Raw genomic sequence first — 18,564 nt, forward strand, 5'->3', positions numbered from 1 at the left:
ACTGAGTAACCTTTCATAAAATGCTCAGAAACTACAAATAATATATTAAATGGTATGTCATGTCATGTCCTATCATGAAACCTGACAGCTTTGTATGGACTGATTCATAAAACTAATCAATTAGTTTATATTTGTTGTTGGAAAGATAAAACATACAGGGATTATGATTTATTCTAGCTTTTGTTCTAGTGGACATGGGTAATGTCTAAAATATCATAATTTCTTCAAAACATGTCTTACTTGAGTAATTTTACGATATGATAATTTCACTTAAATGGCTGATCGGTGTAGATTAGAGATGCTTAGTCTCTCCTTAAAGGTTAGGAGATTTGATTTTAGTTACAAATGGAGAAAATCCTTGCAAAGATACTTGCAGATATTGTTGGAAGAATTAACAGTCTGGAGAGACAAATGTTATCTCCTGCAGTCTATTCAAAGTACTGTACCTGAAGCTCTCCACAATTTTATAACTTTATCTTCAGTTTCTATAGCTAATCTCCCTTCTTCCTCTCCTCTTTCAATCACTTTTGTCATCGTTTTCTTCACACTGTTTCTAATTGTCCAATCTTCCAACTTCTCATTTACTGTATTAGGCTGTTCTCCATTCTTGTACCTTCAAGAGTTCTTTGTGCTGCCTGTCAAGGTCATTCGTCGTAATTACAAACAATAAACGTCTGAGAGCTTCAAAACATTTAAATAATTTGCAGACTATAACTTTTAGCATTGATTTTAGGGTAAGTAATTCATTCATTCACATTTACATAAGAGATTCAATGATTTTACTATGTGATGGACTTCGCCGATTACAACTTTATGTTGTTTGATGATAATAATAGATTTATTCTGTTTTATTCTCCTCTGTTCTCTATAAATATGAAAATTTCAAGGAGATTTGAGCCTCGTGATATCCTTAATCAGAATCCATAAAGCTGTTTCTAAACCTGAGCTTCATTCTACACATCCTTTTCCAAAATATGCTTGTATTAGTTTTTTAACATTTAGTATTATCATCAGAGGAGCCTCCGTGGCTCAGACGGCAGCACATCGGCCTCTCACCGCTGGATACCGTGGTTCAAATCCCGGTCACTCCATGTGAGATTTGTGCTGGACGAAGCGGAGGCGGGACAGGTTTTTCTCCGGGTACTCCGGTTTTCCCTGTCATCTTCCATTCCAGCAACACTCTCCATTCTCATCTCATAGCATCTATCATTCATTAATAAAAATCACTTTGGGAGTGGCGACCCCATCATACTAATAGCCTATATCTGCTTCATTCATTACATCCCTGACCCAGTCATTGACTGGAAAAACAGGTTGTAGATTTTCATTTTTCAGTATTATCATCAACCGCGGGGGTGTATATCACCATGTTTGTATTTGTTTCAGCATATTCCTGCCATGCAAGCTGGGATGACAATGGTACAAGCTACTTGATAGCTTCACCTCTGAATCGTAGGTCTACTGATGCAAGGAGGTACTGTTTTGTTTACACACATGGTGTAGCTGGCAGTGACTCGGGCAGCAGTAGCGACTCAAAACGAAAGCGAGATACTATTCTACAAGTATCAGGTGTCACCGAGTCATGTCATAGAAACATCAGTCCTGGAGTCACTGGAGAGAGAGCTTTTAACCTGAGCATGGATGGTGAGTATACTATAAGTATTATAAAAATATAGATTGTAATAGAGAAGTACAACTGAAATCACGTGGTCAGTGCAAATATGGCTGTTGTGAAAACGTCTTTATATCACCAAACTCTTCCTACATTCATTCTTTATATGTCATACGGTTAGGGGCGCGCAGCTGTGATCTTGCATTTGGAAGATAGTGGGTTTGAATCCCACCGTCAGCGGCCCTGAAGATGGTTCTCCATGGTTTCTCATTTTCACACCAGGAAAATTCCAGGCCTGTAACTTAATTAAGGACAGGGCTGTTACCTCTCCAACCCTAGCCCTTTCCCATCCTTCTGTCACCGAAAATCTTTGATGTGTTTGTAACCGCTACTACAGTGGTTACACAAAAACAAAGCACTAAACACAATAGGGGGGGGAGTAAGAGCAACTACACAATATCAGAAAACACTACACACTCAGCGAAACATCAGCTGGACTACGCGGATCTCCAGCAACAACATAATACGTAAATATCAGTAGGGCCAACTAGTGGACAATAAACCAGGAAGGTGGAAGGAACTACGACCTACTGAGGGCATGGACATGGCTTAGGTTGCGGTTTCCGAAATAATTCGCCGTGATCCTTAAATTTGAAAAATATTATTTACAAGTGAAATTTTACAAATACATTCCGAAACAAAATCCACCAACTTACAACTTACCAACTATAAGCTCCGTGATACACATATCTTAGAGATTCTTTCATAATGGCTTCACTACAAGTTTCAAACTTCAAACCAACTATACATCTAGTTACAAATCTAGTTGTACAATGCAATTTAGTAGGTTGTACAATGCAATTTAGTAGGTTAAAAGCAACGTAAAAAGCAATTACAATTTACAGTGAAGTGAACGTACTCTCCCAAACTCTAGCGTACATCAAGTGACACTGAACTACCATAGGCAAACCCCAAGGTAAATATATTAAATTACAATCTACATATTTAGTGAAATAAGAAATGGGAATGCCTCGAAAACAAACAGGCAAGCCCAGCTGAAAAGCTAAGGCGTCATAAATAATTAATTTGGCGAATCTAGGTTAGGCTAGGGCAGACTCCTATACGAAATAGCAACCAAACATTACGGAAATTTTAGCCACAATGGAATTCAAGAGTGCTTACCCGAAGGTGGCCCATCCCGGTAGCGAAGCGTCGCACACGACGTAAAACTTCCGACAGACCAAGACAGACTAAGGCAGACCAGGCCAAGACAAGTCCGAATTATCACGAACGCAGCTTCACTCTATATATATATAGGTAAACCCTGGCCTTGGAGTAGCCAATCAGAAAGCATGAGTCCGCCCATCCCCACCTAGTTTCACCAATCAGAATTCCTACTTTCAGTCGCAAACTTTAACTAAACTTCTTGAATACGCACGTTCGCGAATTTTCCATTTCCAGAATAGTTAGAAAATGCCTTCTAGAAGACATAACCAACAAAAGGCAACACACCCTGTTCAAAAATTCATGTAACTTTCTGGATACTTCCATTAAGTACAGAACTGAAATCTACTTTTTACAAATACATATGTTACAAAATATTACACTGTACAGGTTAGGTCGTTTCAAATAAAACATTACCACACTTTACAAATAAAGGCTTCAATAAACATTTTCCACTTCCACTACATTGTTCACCTGTGACAGTGTTAATTTGACGTTAAACGAGTAACAAAAAGATAAATCTAAAAATGACCTAGTAAAAAGGATTTTTGATATCTCTCTAATGTACAGATGGATAGCATTATTTGTCCACACTGTATGATTATGACTCAATAATAACAACTATGGTTGTTTAATGGAAAACACTGAACTCGATAGCTGCAGTCGCTTAAGTGCGGCCAGTATCCGGTAATCGGGAGATAGTGGGTTCAAGCCCCACTGTCGGCAGCCCTGAAGATGGTTTTCCTTGGTTTCCCATTTTCATACCAGGCAAATGCTGGGGCTGTACCTTAATTAAGGCCACAGCCGCTTCCTTCCACTTCCTAGGCCTTTCCTATTCCATCGTCGCCATAAGACATATCTGTGTCGGTGCAACGTAAAGCAAAAAAAAAAAAAAAAGGAAAACACACGCATTATTTTAACTGCATTTTATAGTGACTGTATCAAAGATTATGTTAACCATGTAGAAGAGAAAATATATTTATAAACAAGATTCAAGGAGTTAAAAACAAAAATCTAAGTCTATTGAAGCATTTTAACTGTTTCTTCTTGGACCCTATGTAGATCTAGCTTTGACAAGACAAATCAAGATGGCCGTGAGCCATGGCCACATAATCCCTCCCCAGTGACAATGTCCAGGACCCTGAGAGGAGAGTACACTGTGACAAGAACGTGTCATTTGACATCTGTGTTGGATTTGGCAAATAAAGTAGTCAGCTGTGTCAAATCCAGTGCTTTGAATACTACACTTTTTGAGGCATTATGTCAAAAACTGAATAGTGATCAACAAACTCTTCTTTACCATTACCACACTGAAGTCTGTTGGCTCTCAAAAGGTAACATGCTTGCCAGGCTATTCAGTCTGAAATCTGAAGTTGAAAACTTTTTGGCGAGTTCAAATAAAGATGTGTATTTTTTTGACGAGTTCAAATAAAGATCTGTATACACAAAATACAGATGCAAAATGTATCTGCTCTTGGCATTTTTATCAGACTTCTTTGAATGGATCACCCTTTTAAATTTGAAACTGCAAGGACAGGGAAATATTTTGAAGACCTATGATACAATGAGAGGTTTCCTGGAAAAATAATTATTGTGGCAACATCGTTTTCAGAATATTCAGACACAAAATATTCCATTAAATTTGAAAAGTGAATTGAAGAACTTGATTTCAGAACATTTGGCATACTTGAAAATCAAAATATCTTCAGATATTTCATGAGATCCATTCAAAATCAAAGTGAACATGCTTCCTGATTCCCTTCAGGACCAGGCAATTGACCTCAAATGGTATTCTCAAGCAAAAGCAGAATTCCCAAGTATGACTGTTCAAGAATTTTGGTTAAGATATTTTCCTGTGTACCCACAAGTTGCTATGGAGGCTGCAAGGTTGTTGGTGCAGTTAAGAACATTGAGACTGAAATGGTTCGATCACTTGAAGAGACTGGATCCAAAGAAAGTAGCAAGGTTTGAAAGAGACATAGAGGGATAGCGACCTAGAGATGGCCACGGACAAGATGGGATATCCCAAATAAAAGAAGAAGAGGTGTAGAAAGGTGTAAAGTTGAAGGGGAAGAAATGTAACTGTGCAGATGGAATTGGAGAGTGCTCTTACACTACATCTGGGAAACTGGAGATGGTTAAATGATGATGAATGTCAGACATTAAAGTACATACACACTATCTAAAGGCTACGGTAATTACCGTATAAACACGAATACCACCCGCTACCGAATAAGACCCGCACCCTAAATTTGAGACGGCAAAATACGGAAAAATATAAAAAATAAAATAACTTACATACCTATTTAATTTTCTTCAAATATACCACAAATATAAATTCAAACAGCTTACAATTAATAAGATCATCACAAAAATCATAAATAAAATTGGTCCAATACTTAGACCATTCACAATTCACTGTCGTCATCTGAAGTTTCAATGGAACTTTCTATTACAGAACTAGAATAGTTTTACTTAAGTCCGCCTTATCCATACACCTTATGATGAAAGAAAAGTATTTATTTTACCATACATGTTTTGGGAAGTCATCCATTCCCTTCATCAGTGATGACTTCCCGAAACATGTATGGTAAAATAAATAGTTTTCTTTCATTATAAGGTGTATTGACAAGACGGATTCAAGTAAAACTATATTTTAAATGGTTCTGTAATAGATTCAGACAAGTCAGTATTGATCAAACAACCATATTAACCTATCATGGTTAAGTTTATCAACATAGGAACTTTTGTCGCTGGCATCTTTCCACAAATAGTCATCCTCACTACCGTCCACTGAATTTGAAATTCCACATTTCTTAAAGCTTTTGGGCACTAGATCATTAGGAATGCACACCCATGTGGTCTTGATCCAGCTGCATATTAGTCCCACTTCAGGCCTCGTCCGGTTGGTGTTAACGCGTGATTACCATCGGACATCCATTTGGTGTACAACTGTTTCATTGCAGTTTTGAAAGGCTGGTTCACGCACACATTCAACGGCTGTAGAATAGAAGTGAGTCCTCCGGGAATTATCGCAAGATCGGTTTTTCCTTTCCTCATCATATATTTTACAGCGTCAGTTGTATGTCCTCGGTAAGTGTCCAACACAAGCATGTCCCGTTTTTGTAACAAAGCTCCCGGGTGACGTTGCCAAATGTACTTCACCCAGTCCTCAACTAACGCACTCTCCATCCAGCCGAACTCATGTGTTCTAATACAGTTAAACCTGCTTTATACGTAACCCTGTTCTACGTAATTCGTATTTGTACGTAATTTCCTTCAGGTCCCGGCAAAATATAATTTAAAAGCGTGTTAATTAAATCTTTTTTATACGTAATCCATTTATACGTAGTTCGCTGTTATACGTATTAAGTGCCAGTGAAATATAACTGAGTTTTGCGTAATTGTAATGAGAATGTGCTTTTTAAAAGGAAACTACTGTATTTACGACGTTTCCTCTTAGTCGACGTAGGCGGAAATAGAGCGATCGGGTTTCGGTGCTGAAACAGAACAGAGAGTTTCGCCGAGTGACATTGTTGACCCTTACTTACTGACGGCTTAACAAAGACGAGCCCCCTTCGCTCCTCGTCTACCTTCATCGTTTTTTTAACACGCCGCCAAAGATTAAGGTACATTGTAAGCAAAATGGACGGTTTCGGTGCGTAAACAAAAGAAAATACAGTAAATTTGTTGGAATATGAGAATTTCTTTCGTGGGAACAACGGAGAATGAAATGTCCACGATGCCGGTATCCGATGTTTACTGTTGAACAATAGTTTTGTCATTCAGTTGCTTTTGATTAGCCATGGAGAACAGAAAAGGGAAAAGTTATACGAGAAGTGGACGCTAATCCACACAAAACAAAAACTGAAATCGCTTCAGACTTAGGCATTGCTTATACCACGCTATGTACAGTCATCAGTAAAAGAAACGCTATTTTGGATGAGTTCTTAAAACTGGGTTCAAAATCAGCAAAGCGCAGCCGTCAGCAAGAAGGAAGGTTCGTAGATTTGGAAAAAGCACTTTTCACATGGTTCCAGCAAAAGCGGGCTGCAGCTCTACCAATTAGTGCAGACATGCTGAAGGCAAAGGCGATAGATTTAGCTAAAATGATGAGTATCACTGCTGATTTCAAGGCTTCATCGGGATGGTTGCAAGGATTTAAATATCGTCATGGAATTACAGGGAGAACAATTTGGGGTGACTCAAAATCTGCAGACGTCGTCACGGTGCAACACTGGAAAGAGGAGGTTATGCCGGGTATCGTAAGCGATTATCAGCCTCCAAACATCTACAACTGTGATGAGACTGGCCTATTCTACAATCTCCTTCATAATAAGACATTAGCTGAAAAAGGTGACTCATTCCACGGAGGGAAGAAAAGTAAATTCGTGTAACAGTACTTATCACCACCAATGCAGGTGGATCTGACAAACTTCCTCCACTTGTGATAAGAAAATCGAAGAATCCGAGGTGTTTTAAGGGTGCGAAAACAAAACCTAAGGAAGTTGAATCCAGTGGAACAGTGGTTGAAAAAACTGGACATTAAAATGAAAAAGAAACAGAAGAAGATCCTTCATCTTATGGATCGATGTGCAGTACATCCACCTCAAATCCTTCTGGAGAATGTCCGAATGGAATTTTTCCCTCCTAACTGTACCAGTGTTCTACAACCCCTTGAATTGGGCATCATTGCAAATTTCGAAGTGCATTATAGAAAAATGCTGGTTCAACATTTAATAACACTGAGTGATGCAGGAAATGAACTTCTCTCCATTAATTTGCTACAAGCCATGAACTTTATTTCAGCTGCCTGGAAGCAGGTGTCATCCTCCACAATCAGCAACTGTTCCTGCAAAACTGGTGTCTTACAAGAAGAGGCTGCCTCTAATTATGATTATGGGGACGAAGTTTTGTCTGGTAATGATTTAACGCTACCGGTGGGTGTATAAAAAATAGAATTCGATACTTTTGTGCATTTCGATGACAATCTGGCTGCATGTGGAGAACTACCAGATGAAGAGATTATTGCTGATGTATGCCAACAACATGGTGGTGATGGACCAGCTACAAGCGATAGTGACGTTGGAGATGGAGATAACGACTTGAATCTTGACACCTGAACTAAGTGGAGTGTTAAGTGCAATCGAAGTATGTAGGCGTTACATCAGTGCGAAAAGTTGTAATGAAAATGCTTTGAATGCATTACCAAGTTTGCTAAAGGAGGTTTATATTCTTAATGCAAGAAAAGTGAAACAAGCCAAACTATCTGATTTCTTTAAGGCTGGACCAAGTTCAAAATAATATTTTCTGTCTTGATGTATTTATTATTTGCAGGGATTTACACATGTAAGTCTATTCCATTGGTTTTTCAGTAAATATGTGATGTGTAAGTCTGATTTCTAAGTAATTCTCAGTTACAAGTAGTTTTTTCTCTTCCCCTTGATATACGTATAAGTCAGGTTCAACTGTAATAACACTGGACGGCAAGTTTCCTTTTGGAAGTGTTTTCCTTTTCAGAACCACATATGGAGGGAGTTTGGTTCCATCCGCTAATACGCACAACATTACCGTGCATCGTTGCTTTTCATTACCACCTGTTCTGATGTTTACAGTTTTAGAACCCTTCATACCCACTGTATTTTCCAACAGCATTTCAAAATAGACAGGTGTCTGGTCAGCATTCCCAATTTGCGACAGCAAATAAGAATTTTGCTTCCTCAAATGAATAATGTGATGCCGAAAGGCCGTTAATTTTTCTTTATACGCCCCAGGGAGACATTGTGAAATAGACGTACGTCTCCAAATGCACAATCCCTTTCTTTGATAAAAGTTTTGGATCCATCTGCGGCTTGCAATAAAACCCTATGTTTTGAGTTCTTTTGAGACCTCTAGTGCTTTCAATTGACACATTTCACTAGAAGCACCATATCTTAACTCACGTTTTTCTATCACAAATTTGTGGAGTCGTTCTTCAATTTCTGGAAACACTTCACTCTGCCCATGGAACGCTCTGCAATCGCCATTACTTTTTAGTTTTTCCTTCTTCTTCTGCCAATCACGAATACATGATTCATCAATATCATACTTTCTGCCAACAGCATGATTTCCATATATTTCAGCTTCACTTACAACTTTAAGTTTTTCACGCACAGTAAATGACTGAAGACACTGTTTTGAATCCATCACTTACTATTGAGACAGCACTTTCACGGGACAGATACGGAACTCGAATGTGAGCAAGGTAGACTTCTGTAACCAACAGTCTTGACTCTTGCAAAGTAGCCGCGAGATCAGCTATTCGCGCACCCAGCATGCTGGCAACACTTGTGAAACAAATGACAATCAAGCATCCACAGCAGCAGCTTTCATATTTAGCACATATTTACCCATATTCTTTGATTTACCGTATTTCATTCCCTTACATTTCGCGTTTACATGCCACTGCAACCGTATTGAGAAAAATCTTTCTTGTTTTCTAGAACGCAGCTAAAACACAATAAGACCTGAATGCCCGTTTACATGTGATATGTTGAGTACGGTAACAGTATTCAAATCTATTTCAATATTCCATGTAAACATAGTAAATATTTACAAGAATGAACGGCTTGAATACGACCCGCACCCAAGATTTAGAACCAATATTTTGGTGAAAAAAGTGCAGATGGTATTCGGGAGTATATGGCAAGTTTTGTTCTGTATTATTTCCTATTTACTCGACTTATAGCAAGAATCTTGGTTATAACAATACTAATTTATAGTGACACATTTTATCAGGTCCCTTGGATGTCATTATAACCAGTCGTACTGTATGTATGTATACATGTATGCATGCATGAATATATGTGTTGTGCCAGGATATACTCACACTTAAGGCTAGTTTAATGAGCCTGAGCAGACTACAAAGCGTTTGGCTGTGGTATCGGGTTAGATCCACCTAATCAATACAGATTTGTTTACTAAATCGCTATATTATTTATATATGGGACTAGTTTTGACCCGAGTTGGGGTCATCATCAGCCTTATAAGTTTACCTAGATGATGATGCACTATGCACCAAGAATAGGCAGCAGAAGCGGAAATATGGAAGGTGCGGGCTTTAAGATCAGAGCCATTTACCAGTCTTGCAATAAGGTAAGGTAAAGGTTATTCTGCCCGAAGGCAGGTCCGAACCTCCGCAGAGGTATTCCTGAGCCGGAGTTTACGTGCGGTAGGGTGGCCAGTTCCTTTCCGCTCCTCCATTCCCTTACTCCCCACCAACAGCGCGTGGCAACCCATCCAACTCCTGACCACGCCCAATGTTGCTTAACTTCGGAGATCTCACGGGATCCGGTGTTTCAACACGGCTACGGCCGTTGGCAGTCTTGCAATAAGGTCGATAGAAAAGTTCGCGCGAACCGAGGCCATCTGCTATGCTAGATATTTATTAATATAATGCAACCCAACAAGAACAAACATTGCTTACAAACGGGGTCCTGCCCCTACACTATTCAAAGTCTCCACTATTCCCTTCATAACATGAGTGGGGTGTTTCTCAAATACATTCTCACTCGAGTATCACAATACAATTCTCGAATATTTAACAATTTTAGAAGTGTTTGGCCACATACAAATTAACTTCCATAAGGGCAAAATAGTACTGACTGCAAAATCTGCTCAAAAATTTTAACTATACAAAACAGTAGAGGCTCAGCCTTGTAACCAATTATATTAAAACCCAGTACGACAGACTAGATAAAAAAACAGATCTCATACATTAACATGTCCTTCAAGAACCGTATTCTTTCCAACTAACGAGGCCTGTAGCCTCTCCTAGAACAATTACCAAGAACATTACATTTTCAAGATTAAAGAAATTCCTCCCCCCTTAGCCCAAAAGAAGGCTGAAGAACATTCTTCCTACCTCCACACCTGTAGATGAAGCGAACGGAGCAAGCCGCTGCTTTCGGCCAGACAAGTTACTCGCATGAAGCGATCTGAGGAACTCCTTACAAGAGGCACTGACCTCAGCATATACACACCACACACCTCCCCCTTCTCGAGAGAAGCGGGGCGAGGCGGGGAGCGACGAGACGGGCGTGAAGACGAGAAGAAGGCACACCAACATAAAGATGGGAAAATCCACCTGGGTGGAAATAACTTCCCTTTTCCCTGGGGTCATAAAGGGGAAGGGGCAAAATACAGTTTATTAAAGAACAGAGAAAATAACACATACACAAATAATATAAGAATACACACAGATCGATCTGGCCTAATAGATAAGTTGAAAAAAGGAAAATGAACGGCGAGGGTACACACTATATGTTTTGTGATATGTTAAAGGGACCCACAAACAATGCAACAGCATTCAACTACATCTAGCTGTCAAATAGCATCCCTAATTGTACACATTACCAGTGTATATTTCCACTCCATGTTTCATTGCCAAACATTACTGATAGTTCGTCATTATGTTTGTATTACTATATTTCGGATATGCTAGTGTGTTCAAAGTTGGCCAACACTAAACATCAGAATGTAAATACAACATCTTATTATGTACGATACCAATTTGATTTCTAGGTTTACTTATAAGGCTAATGATGATCTCAACTCAGGTCAGAACTAGTCCCATATCTATGAATATATAATAATCCAGTGATTTAGTAAACAAATTTGTATTGATTAGGTGGATCTATCCCCATACCACAGTTGTCCGTTATCAATACTGCCCCCTTCTTACTGGGCATAGCTCAGCCAGAGAACGAGAGTCCCGAGGGTGGACCGTTCGTTGTCTGGCTTTACTTATTTTCGAAGGCAGGGAAAGAGACAAGGACTAGCGACAATAACACAAAAATCTAAAACAACAGGTTTTGACCTTTATTGTGAACTAACACATTTGACAACAACAAAATTTAATTAGTAATCTTGATAAAATAAAAATTTATTCTTCTCTGCCAGTTTCCTTTTTTTTCTGCACCAAATCTCCTTTATGTTGGTTGACATTATTCTGAAAAATATACACCTAGATTAGCCTACTTCTGGCTCAATGAAATAATAACAAAATGAAAATTATTTTGTTGGAGGACCTCCTCTCAAAAATGAATTATTCTTTACAAGTTAAATGAAAATGAAATTAATCTGATTTCCTTTTATCTTGAATGTCAAATAACCATATTCACTCATCTCAACATCTATCTTAAATAAATTCTTCCTTCCTTAAGTGTTGAATAAAGCATCATTTCAATTAAATTGAAAAATTAATTAAACAAAAATCTTATCAGAATATCATTCAAAAATGTCTCTACTGGGCTTAAATTTTGCACCATTGTGCCTGTACAATAATTATTCCTCTCAATCTTCCTCTAACACTTTGTCTGACAAACGAAAAGTTACTTTTTAATATTTGACACTTCCAAGGAATTTTTAACATCGTCGGCTTTACAAATTTAAATGGTGAACCGAGTCCATGGAAATGATACTTCCTTATTCATTACCGTGTGATACTCTAAACCTTTCTTTACTTAAATAACACATAAAATTCACTAAAGGTTTAAATTTCAAAAAGTTATGCCATCACAAACACGACGCTGATAATCAAGGCTCAACGTAGCGAACACGTGGTCCGGCCAAAATCATGGTCAAAGAAAATATTATAATGCACTGAAATAATATCATTCACACACACAGCATTCACACTAAGGAACACGAGAATTATTTACACTATTTACAGTGAATTCTAGCCTTTGAATTTAAATTCTGATTTTTAATCCTAAATATTGGAAATCGATGACGGTATTGGGCAAAGAAAAATTATTTTACGTTTCTCAGAAATGTGATGAAGTTTAGTTATTAATCACTTAATTAAAGAAGATGAAATTAACAAAGTTGTTCATGGTAATATCGGCGGTTGATGCCTGAAGAATTTGTCGACTACAAAAATGCACATAGAACAGGTCAAATATAAGCATTCACCTTAATGGTTCATGAGTCACGACATTATTATTACTCAACGACACATCTACTGATTAACACGTGCTCCACTTGAAGAAATTACGTTCCACAAATGTATTCTCCAAATAAGACTCAATAAATGGATTCACAAGTCACAAACATACAGTAATAATCCATCCACAAGTCAATAAATATAATAAAGATCCGACGAGAATCTGGCATATTCCAGGCTCATATTCATTCTAATTGAGCACACATTAACATTATACACACAAGATCAAGCAATATTTAAACTCATGACCCTTATTCATTTATTTAACCCGAGATGAAAATTCATTATTATTATTATTATTATTATTATTATTATTATTATTATTATTATTAGATGTGCGAGATCTAAAATTCGCGGAGACTAGAATTCGACAATATGTCAGATGACACTAACACGCCTTAAAACACACATGAAGAAAATTTTAACATAGAAATCCGGCGCAACACAACATGCCGTAAATCTGTCCCACACGACATCCGAAAAAATATTTTTCAAAAATTAAATTGTTAATTATCGGTGAGGTAAATGATTTTAAACACTCTAGACCAGGGATGGCGAACCTGTGCCACACGTGTCACTAGGTGACACGCGAACATGATTTCGGTGGCACGCCACATGCACATAATAATGTTTTTATATACTCTTGTACTACAGACAATACATATCTTATAGTGTTTCACGTGCAAGAAATAAATATCGAAAATCTAAATACTTGTTCCATTTGACGTGCAATATGGCAATACTACTACACTGATAGGTCTAAAAGTCGAGTGAGATAAGGGTCGTTTTCTGGTGGTTTTTTATACGGACCTTTCAAACATGTTTTCACTGCCGAAAAGAACAGAAACTTAACAAAGGTTGTGACCGGATCTTTCAAGAACAGTGGACAAGGGAATTCGGACTGATAGAAAGATGTATTGCCTGCGTTCGGATACAATTGTATTCCCCACATTTAATGTAAAGCTGATGATGATGATGATGATGCTTGTTGTTTAAAGGGGCCTAACATCGAGGTCATCGGCCCCTATTGGTACGAAATGAAATGACAACAAAAAGTTAAAAAATCCACTGACCAAAATAAATAAAAATGTTATGAAAAATGAATGGATGGACATTACCCCCCCCCCCCAAAAAAATACAAACAAGAAACAAGCAAACAAAAAAAACAGTGGATGCGACTCATAAACGGTCATAAATAATAGTATTACTGACCAAGGGACTACTTATAAAGCACAGTCCTGAATCGATTATGCTTGATGTCTAAAGGGATCCAAAAACCAGGTCTAAGGCCCCTCAGTATGGTACATGTCGCGAGTAAAGTAGAACCATGATATTTCTCAAGGTGCGGTACTAATCAAAGGTAGCGTAAACTCACAGTGTTCCAAACATTAAGGTACTACTCACAAGTATTGTACGTCGTAAAGGTAACGCAGACCTATGTTGTTTCTCACACAATGGCGCCACTCATAGCCAACGCAAACCGATGAGGTTCCTCACCTAGGTGTACTAATCACGGGCGCCGGTATTCCCGTAGTGTTCCTCACATAGTGGGTACTAATCACTGGCAATGCAGACCTACGGTGTCGCTCACATAGTGGTACAACTCACAGGCAACGCCCAGACCCGTGGTGTTGCTCACATGGGTACGACTCACGAGTATTGGAAACCAACACTGAACCTTGCTTGAGTGCTACGAATCACAAAACTATTGAGTACCTAACAGAGTGGTACTACTCGCAAGGAAAAGCGACCCATGATGCTCTCCGTGTGGTGGTACTAATCACAAGTAGTTTCATGGTTCCAAGACAATCATCCCTTGGTCGCCCCTTTTAATCGCCTCTTACGACAGGCAGTTGATACTGTGGGTGAATTCTTTGTCTGCCTCCCCCACCCACAGGGGGTAGTGTGTTTGGTCCGCGAGAGGTATTTTATTTCCCTCAAGTCCGCCGGCAAGCCGGTTAGGAACCCCCTATCCGCCACCTGGGACGCGCCACGTGGGAGTATCACCTCTCCCCCTGCTACGCCTGCGTAGTAGGTTCGTGGTTAATGTAAAGCGCCATTTCGAGACTAATCATTCAAATGTTTGTTCCATGCCATTGAAGAAGGAAGAGAGTTCGTATCACAAAATATCGAACTTTACACAAAACAAACTAGTTCTTTTGTATCATATTTCCACTCTAGGAATAGTATCAGTGCGGCTGTTTCCATCTCTCTCACTGCATAGTACAGCATGCATGGGAAACCGCTTTCTGATGGCGAGTTCTTGAAACAAACTTTCTTGTTGACGTCTGACACATTATTTGAGAACTTCCCTAACAAACAATAAATAATTATCAGAATTAATGCCAGCCAGCTGAACTGCAGTTAAGGATAGAATAATAAGGATGTGTGAAGAAGTTTCGGAGCAATTGAAAGCTAATTTGGATAACTCCCAGATGTATGAAGTATGTTTTGATGAAAGCATGGATGTGACCTTACAAGCGAGGATAGCTGTTTTTTCCGACTTCTTGTGGAGATGTTATGAGCGAGAAATAAGTAAAATTGTTGGGCATTCGAACTACAACATGGAAAGATATTGAAGCGAAAGGAGGAAGTCAAGTCCATTGGCAATATTAGTATTTTTGAATTTTATATCTAATATTTATTTTCTTACACCGACACAGACAGGTCTTATGGTGACGATAGGAGAGGAAAGGCTTACGAGTAGGAAGGAAGCGGCCGTGGCCTCTATTGAGATACAGCCCCAGCATTTGCCTGGTGTGGAATTGGGAAACCACGGAAACCAGCTTCAGGGCTGCCAACAGGGGGGTTCGAACCCACTATTTCCCGGATGCAAGCTGACAGCTGCGCACCCTAACCGCGCGGCCAACTCGCCCGGTAATAATATTTAATGACGAAGTATATTACAATGGGGGCTTATTTTTATATTTTTACAAATAATATTAGGTATTCTAAAAACTTACATTTAAAAAAGAAAGGTATTTTAGCAGTAATTGCAAAGTACGACCATGGAACATGCAGTCAAATATATTTACAAGATATGTATCTAAAAAGTAAATAAATCAGTAAATACATAAATGAATAAATAAATATTATGAAACATAATTGGAATTTGGAAAGGAAGTCGCGGATCAGGGGAGGGGGGAGGTTGTAGGTTGTAGCCATTTCTTAAAAGAAAATAACAATTGGCACAGTCAACAGTTGAGAATAATAAACCAGACTTAAAATGGCACACTAGTTGGATAAGGTTCGCCATCCCTGCTCTAGACTATTAAATGGGGCAGCTAGAATAATCGTAGAAGACACACTGTACACGTTCTAGCTAAACTAATAGAGATCAAAATCATACACACATGAATGACAAAAACTACCATCTCCCATTGGAAAAAACAGTGAAAATATTCAAATATTACCACTAATGAATAAGAGCATTATTTCTAAAAAGATGAACAGATATACATTATTAAAGTATACTTAAATGCATGTTGTAACTGGATCTTCGCCGATGGTCTGGAACATGTGGTCAGCTATCTGCCCGGGGTCGCTATCTCCCCATGACGAAGATTGCCTACATTTTTAGCAGGTCATCGTAGCACCAGTATTCCAAATAAAGTTGTTGCAGGCTTCCTCTTCGCAATATGACAGCATCTTGAGACACTCGTTCTAACACGTGGCGATTTCTTCTCTCTTCTCGTTGAGTAGAGGCTGAAACTAACAAACAGTTTTAAAATATGCTCCACACACACGCGATGAAATTAATGATAGAAAAATACGTAACTTGTGGTGAAGAAAATCTGCCGAGCTCGTTGATTCAATTATAAATGAGGGTGGCTGGTTTTACTGTTAGGTAATTGCTTTAATAAATAACCATCTTGAAGTAGACAGTAGATATCACTACGAAGTTCACAGCATGCCTAAGTCCGTCTGCAGCAGAGGGATGAACAGAAGAGTATCAGAGTACAGAACCGCAGAGAAGAAGAGTAGAGAGCGTTTCTTCCGGAAACAGGGGTTTTTATGCATATCCAGGGAAAGGGGTGTGGCACTATAATTGTCCGTAACTGGTCAACGTCTAGTGTTCGTTTCTAGAAATTACTTCTGCTTGAGATCTCACATGTGTACAGGCTGCGTGTCTTGGTGACCTTGGCTCGCTCCCTTCACTGTGTCACGTGGCCAGCTGATCGCTCCGCCAAGAAAAATCAATACATTTCCCCTGCCAATAGGACCGGTTTTTGACCTGCTGGGAGCTGTCTCTGTTATACAAGGCTGGAGAATATCGTCCGCGCTGATGAAATAAAGTCTTACACACGCAAATACAATAAATGCTTATTATAGGCCAAATTTGAAGGGGACAATAGAGAACATGAAACTTGTCTACTTTGATACACAGGGTGTGTGTGGTACACTATTGGAGTGGGTACAGAGAGATTCAAGAATAGTCATTAAATTTGAAGTCTTGGTTTTATTTCAATGAATGTTTCATATCACCTTTATAAACAGGAGCAGATTTTTGGGATGGCATATACTCCAAGACTGTAGCTTATTAGCTTCATTAGCCCCGTATTGATAGTTTATAATTGTGATTGTTACCCAAGACCCATTAGTGATGTCCTTACCGTGGAAACACGTATTCTCATTATGAAACCATGTGTCCTGTTGTGGCTCCCTCAACAGACATTCGTGATGACGGATCACCCTCACTTGTAGTTTGAAGTGTGAATTTGGAAGTACAAGTTCCGAAAGGAAAATCAGAACCGATGAGTTAATTGTTTCACTAGGCGAAATTCAAATCAATTCATCAAAAAATAAAAGTCTGTAGACGTTGACACCTACAATGAGTTTCTTTGTGAAAAGTAAATCAAGTTGCAATGTCGACTTAGAAATAAATTGGAGATAACTTACGCCAAAAAAAAAAAACCTTCTGAGAATTTGTAGGTAGAATGCGTATTTACAGGTTCCTACACATGGTCATAAACTGAACACTTATAATAATTTATTTACACTCTCAAACACTGCCTCTAAAAGTACAAGTTCTTTCACAGTTAATGAAGATAAATATATTTCTGAATTTACGACACATGAAGCAAATTGTCAAACACAATTAGGAATCAACTCATACTATATGATCGTGGAAAGTTTAAGTATTCTCGTAGTGTAGAAATTAGCTAAGTCTTTTAACACAAAGAGTAAATATAAGTGTTCACTCGCAATATGAGATCACCAAAAGTTAAGTACTGTCTCAACATGGAAAATAATTAAGTCTTTTAACACAGAGTTTATGCAGAAATTCTGATCTGATCCAGCAGTCAAAAAGCACGATACTGCTGTGGATTGTAGACTGGATGTTGAGTATGATTTGTGTTCAGCTTATATAGCTGATAACCGTAGCCTGTGAGTCACATCATGCTGATTGCATCAGTTTCTCTTCTTCTTCTTCTTCTTCTTCTTCTTCATCCATTCCTTTTTCCAGATTCTCTCTGGGTAGGGTAGTCTACCAAAGCCCTCCACCTTACTCGATCTTTCCACCATTCCTCTTCTAGTACTTTATTGCTATCGACTCCTCTATTTGCAATACAGTCCACAACAGAGCTCCTCCATCTCATTCTAGGCCATCCCCTAGGCCTCTTTCCAGTCTCTGCATCCATGAATGCTCTCTTTGGTATTCTCTCTCCTGGCATTCTCATCATGTGTCCTACCAACTTTCACAATAATGTCTTGATTGTCTTAAAACTGGTAGGTCTTGTGA

The 18,564-nt window shown here is 38.7% G+C and overlaps 1 protein-coding gene across 1 annotated transcript in view; it reads left to right on the plus strand.

Moving 5' to 3' along the window:
• LOC136856878 (uncharacterized) overlaps nt 1-18,564 on the plus strand; it is a 1,002,838-nt gene that overhangs the window by 973,586 nt on the left and 10,688 nt on the right. The window contains exon 12 of the mRNA XM_067135095.2: nt 1,387-1,644. Coding sequence (XP_066991196.2) covers nt 1,387-1,644 — 258 coding nt within the window. The remainder of the gene's footprint in view (nt 1-1,386; nt 1,645-18,564) is intronic.

Source organism: Anabrus simplex, chromosome 1, assembly GCF_040414725.1.
Source record: "Anabrus simplex isolate iqAnaSimp1 chromosome 1, ASM4041472v1, whole genome shotgun sequence".
Classification (NCBI taxonomy): domain Eukaryota; kingdom Metazoa; phylum Arthropoda; class Insecta; order Orthoptera; family Tettigoniidae; genus Anabrus; species Anabrus simplex.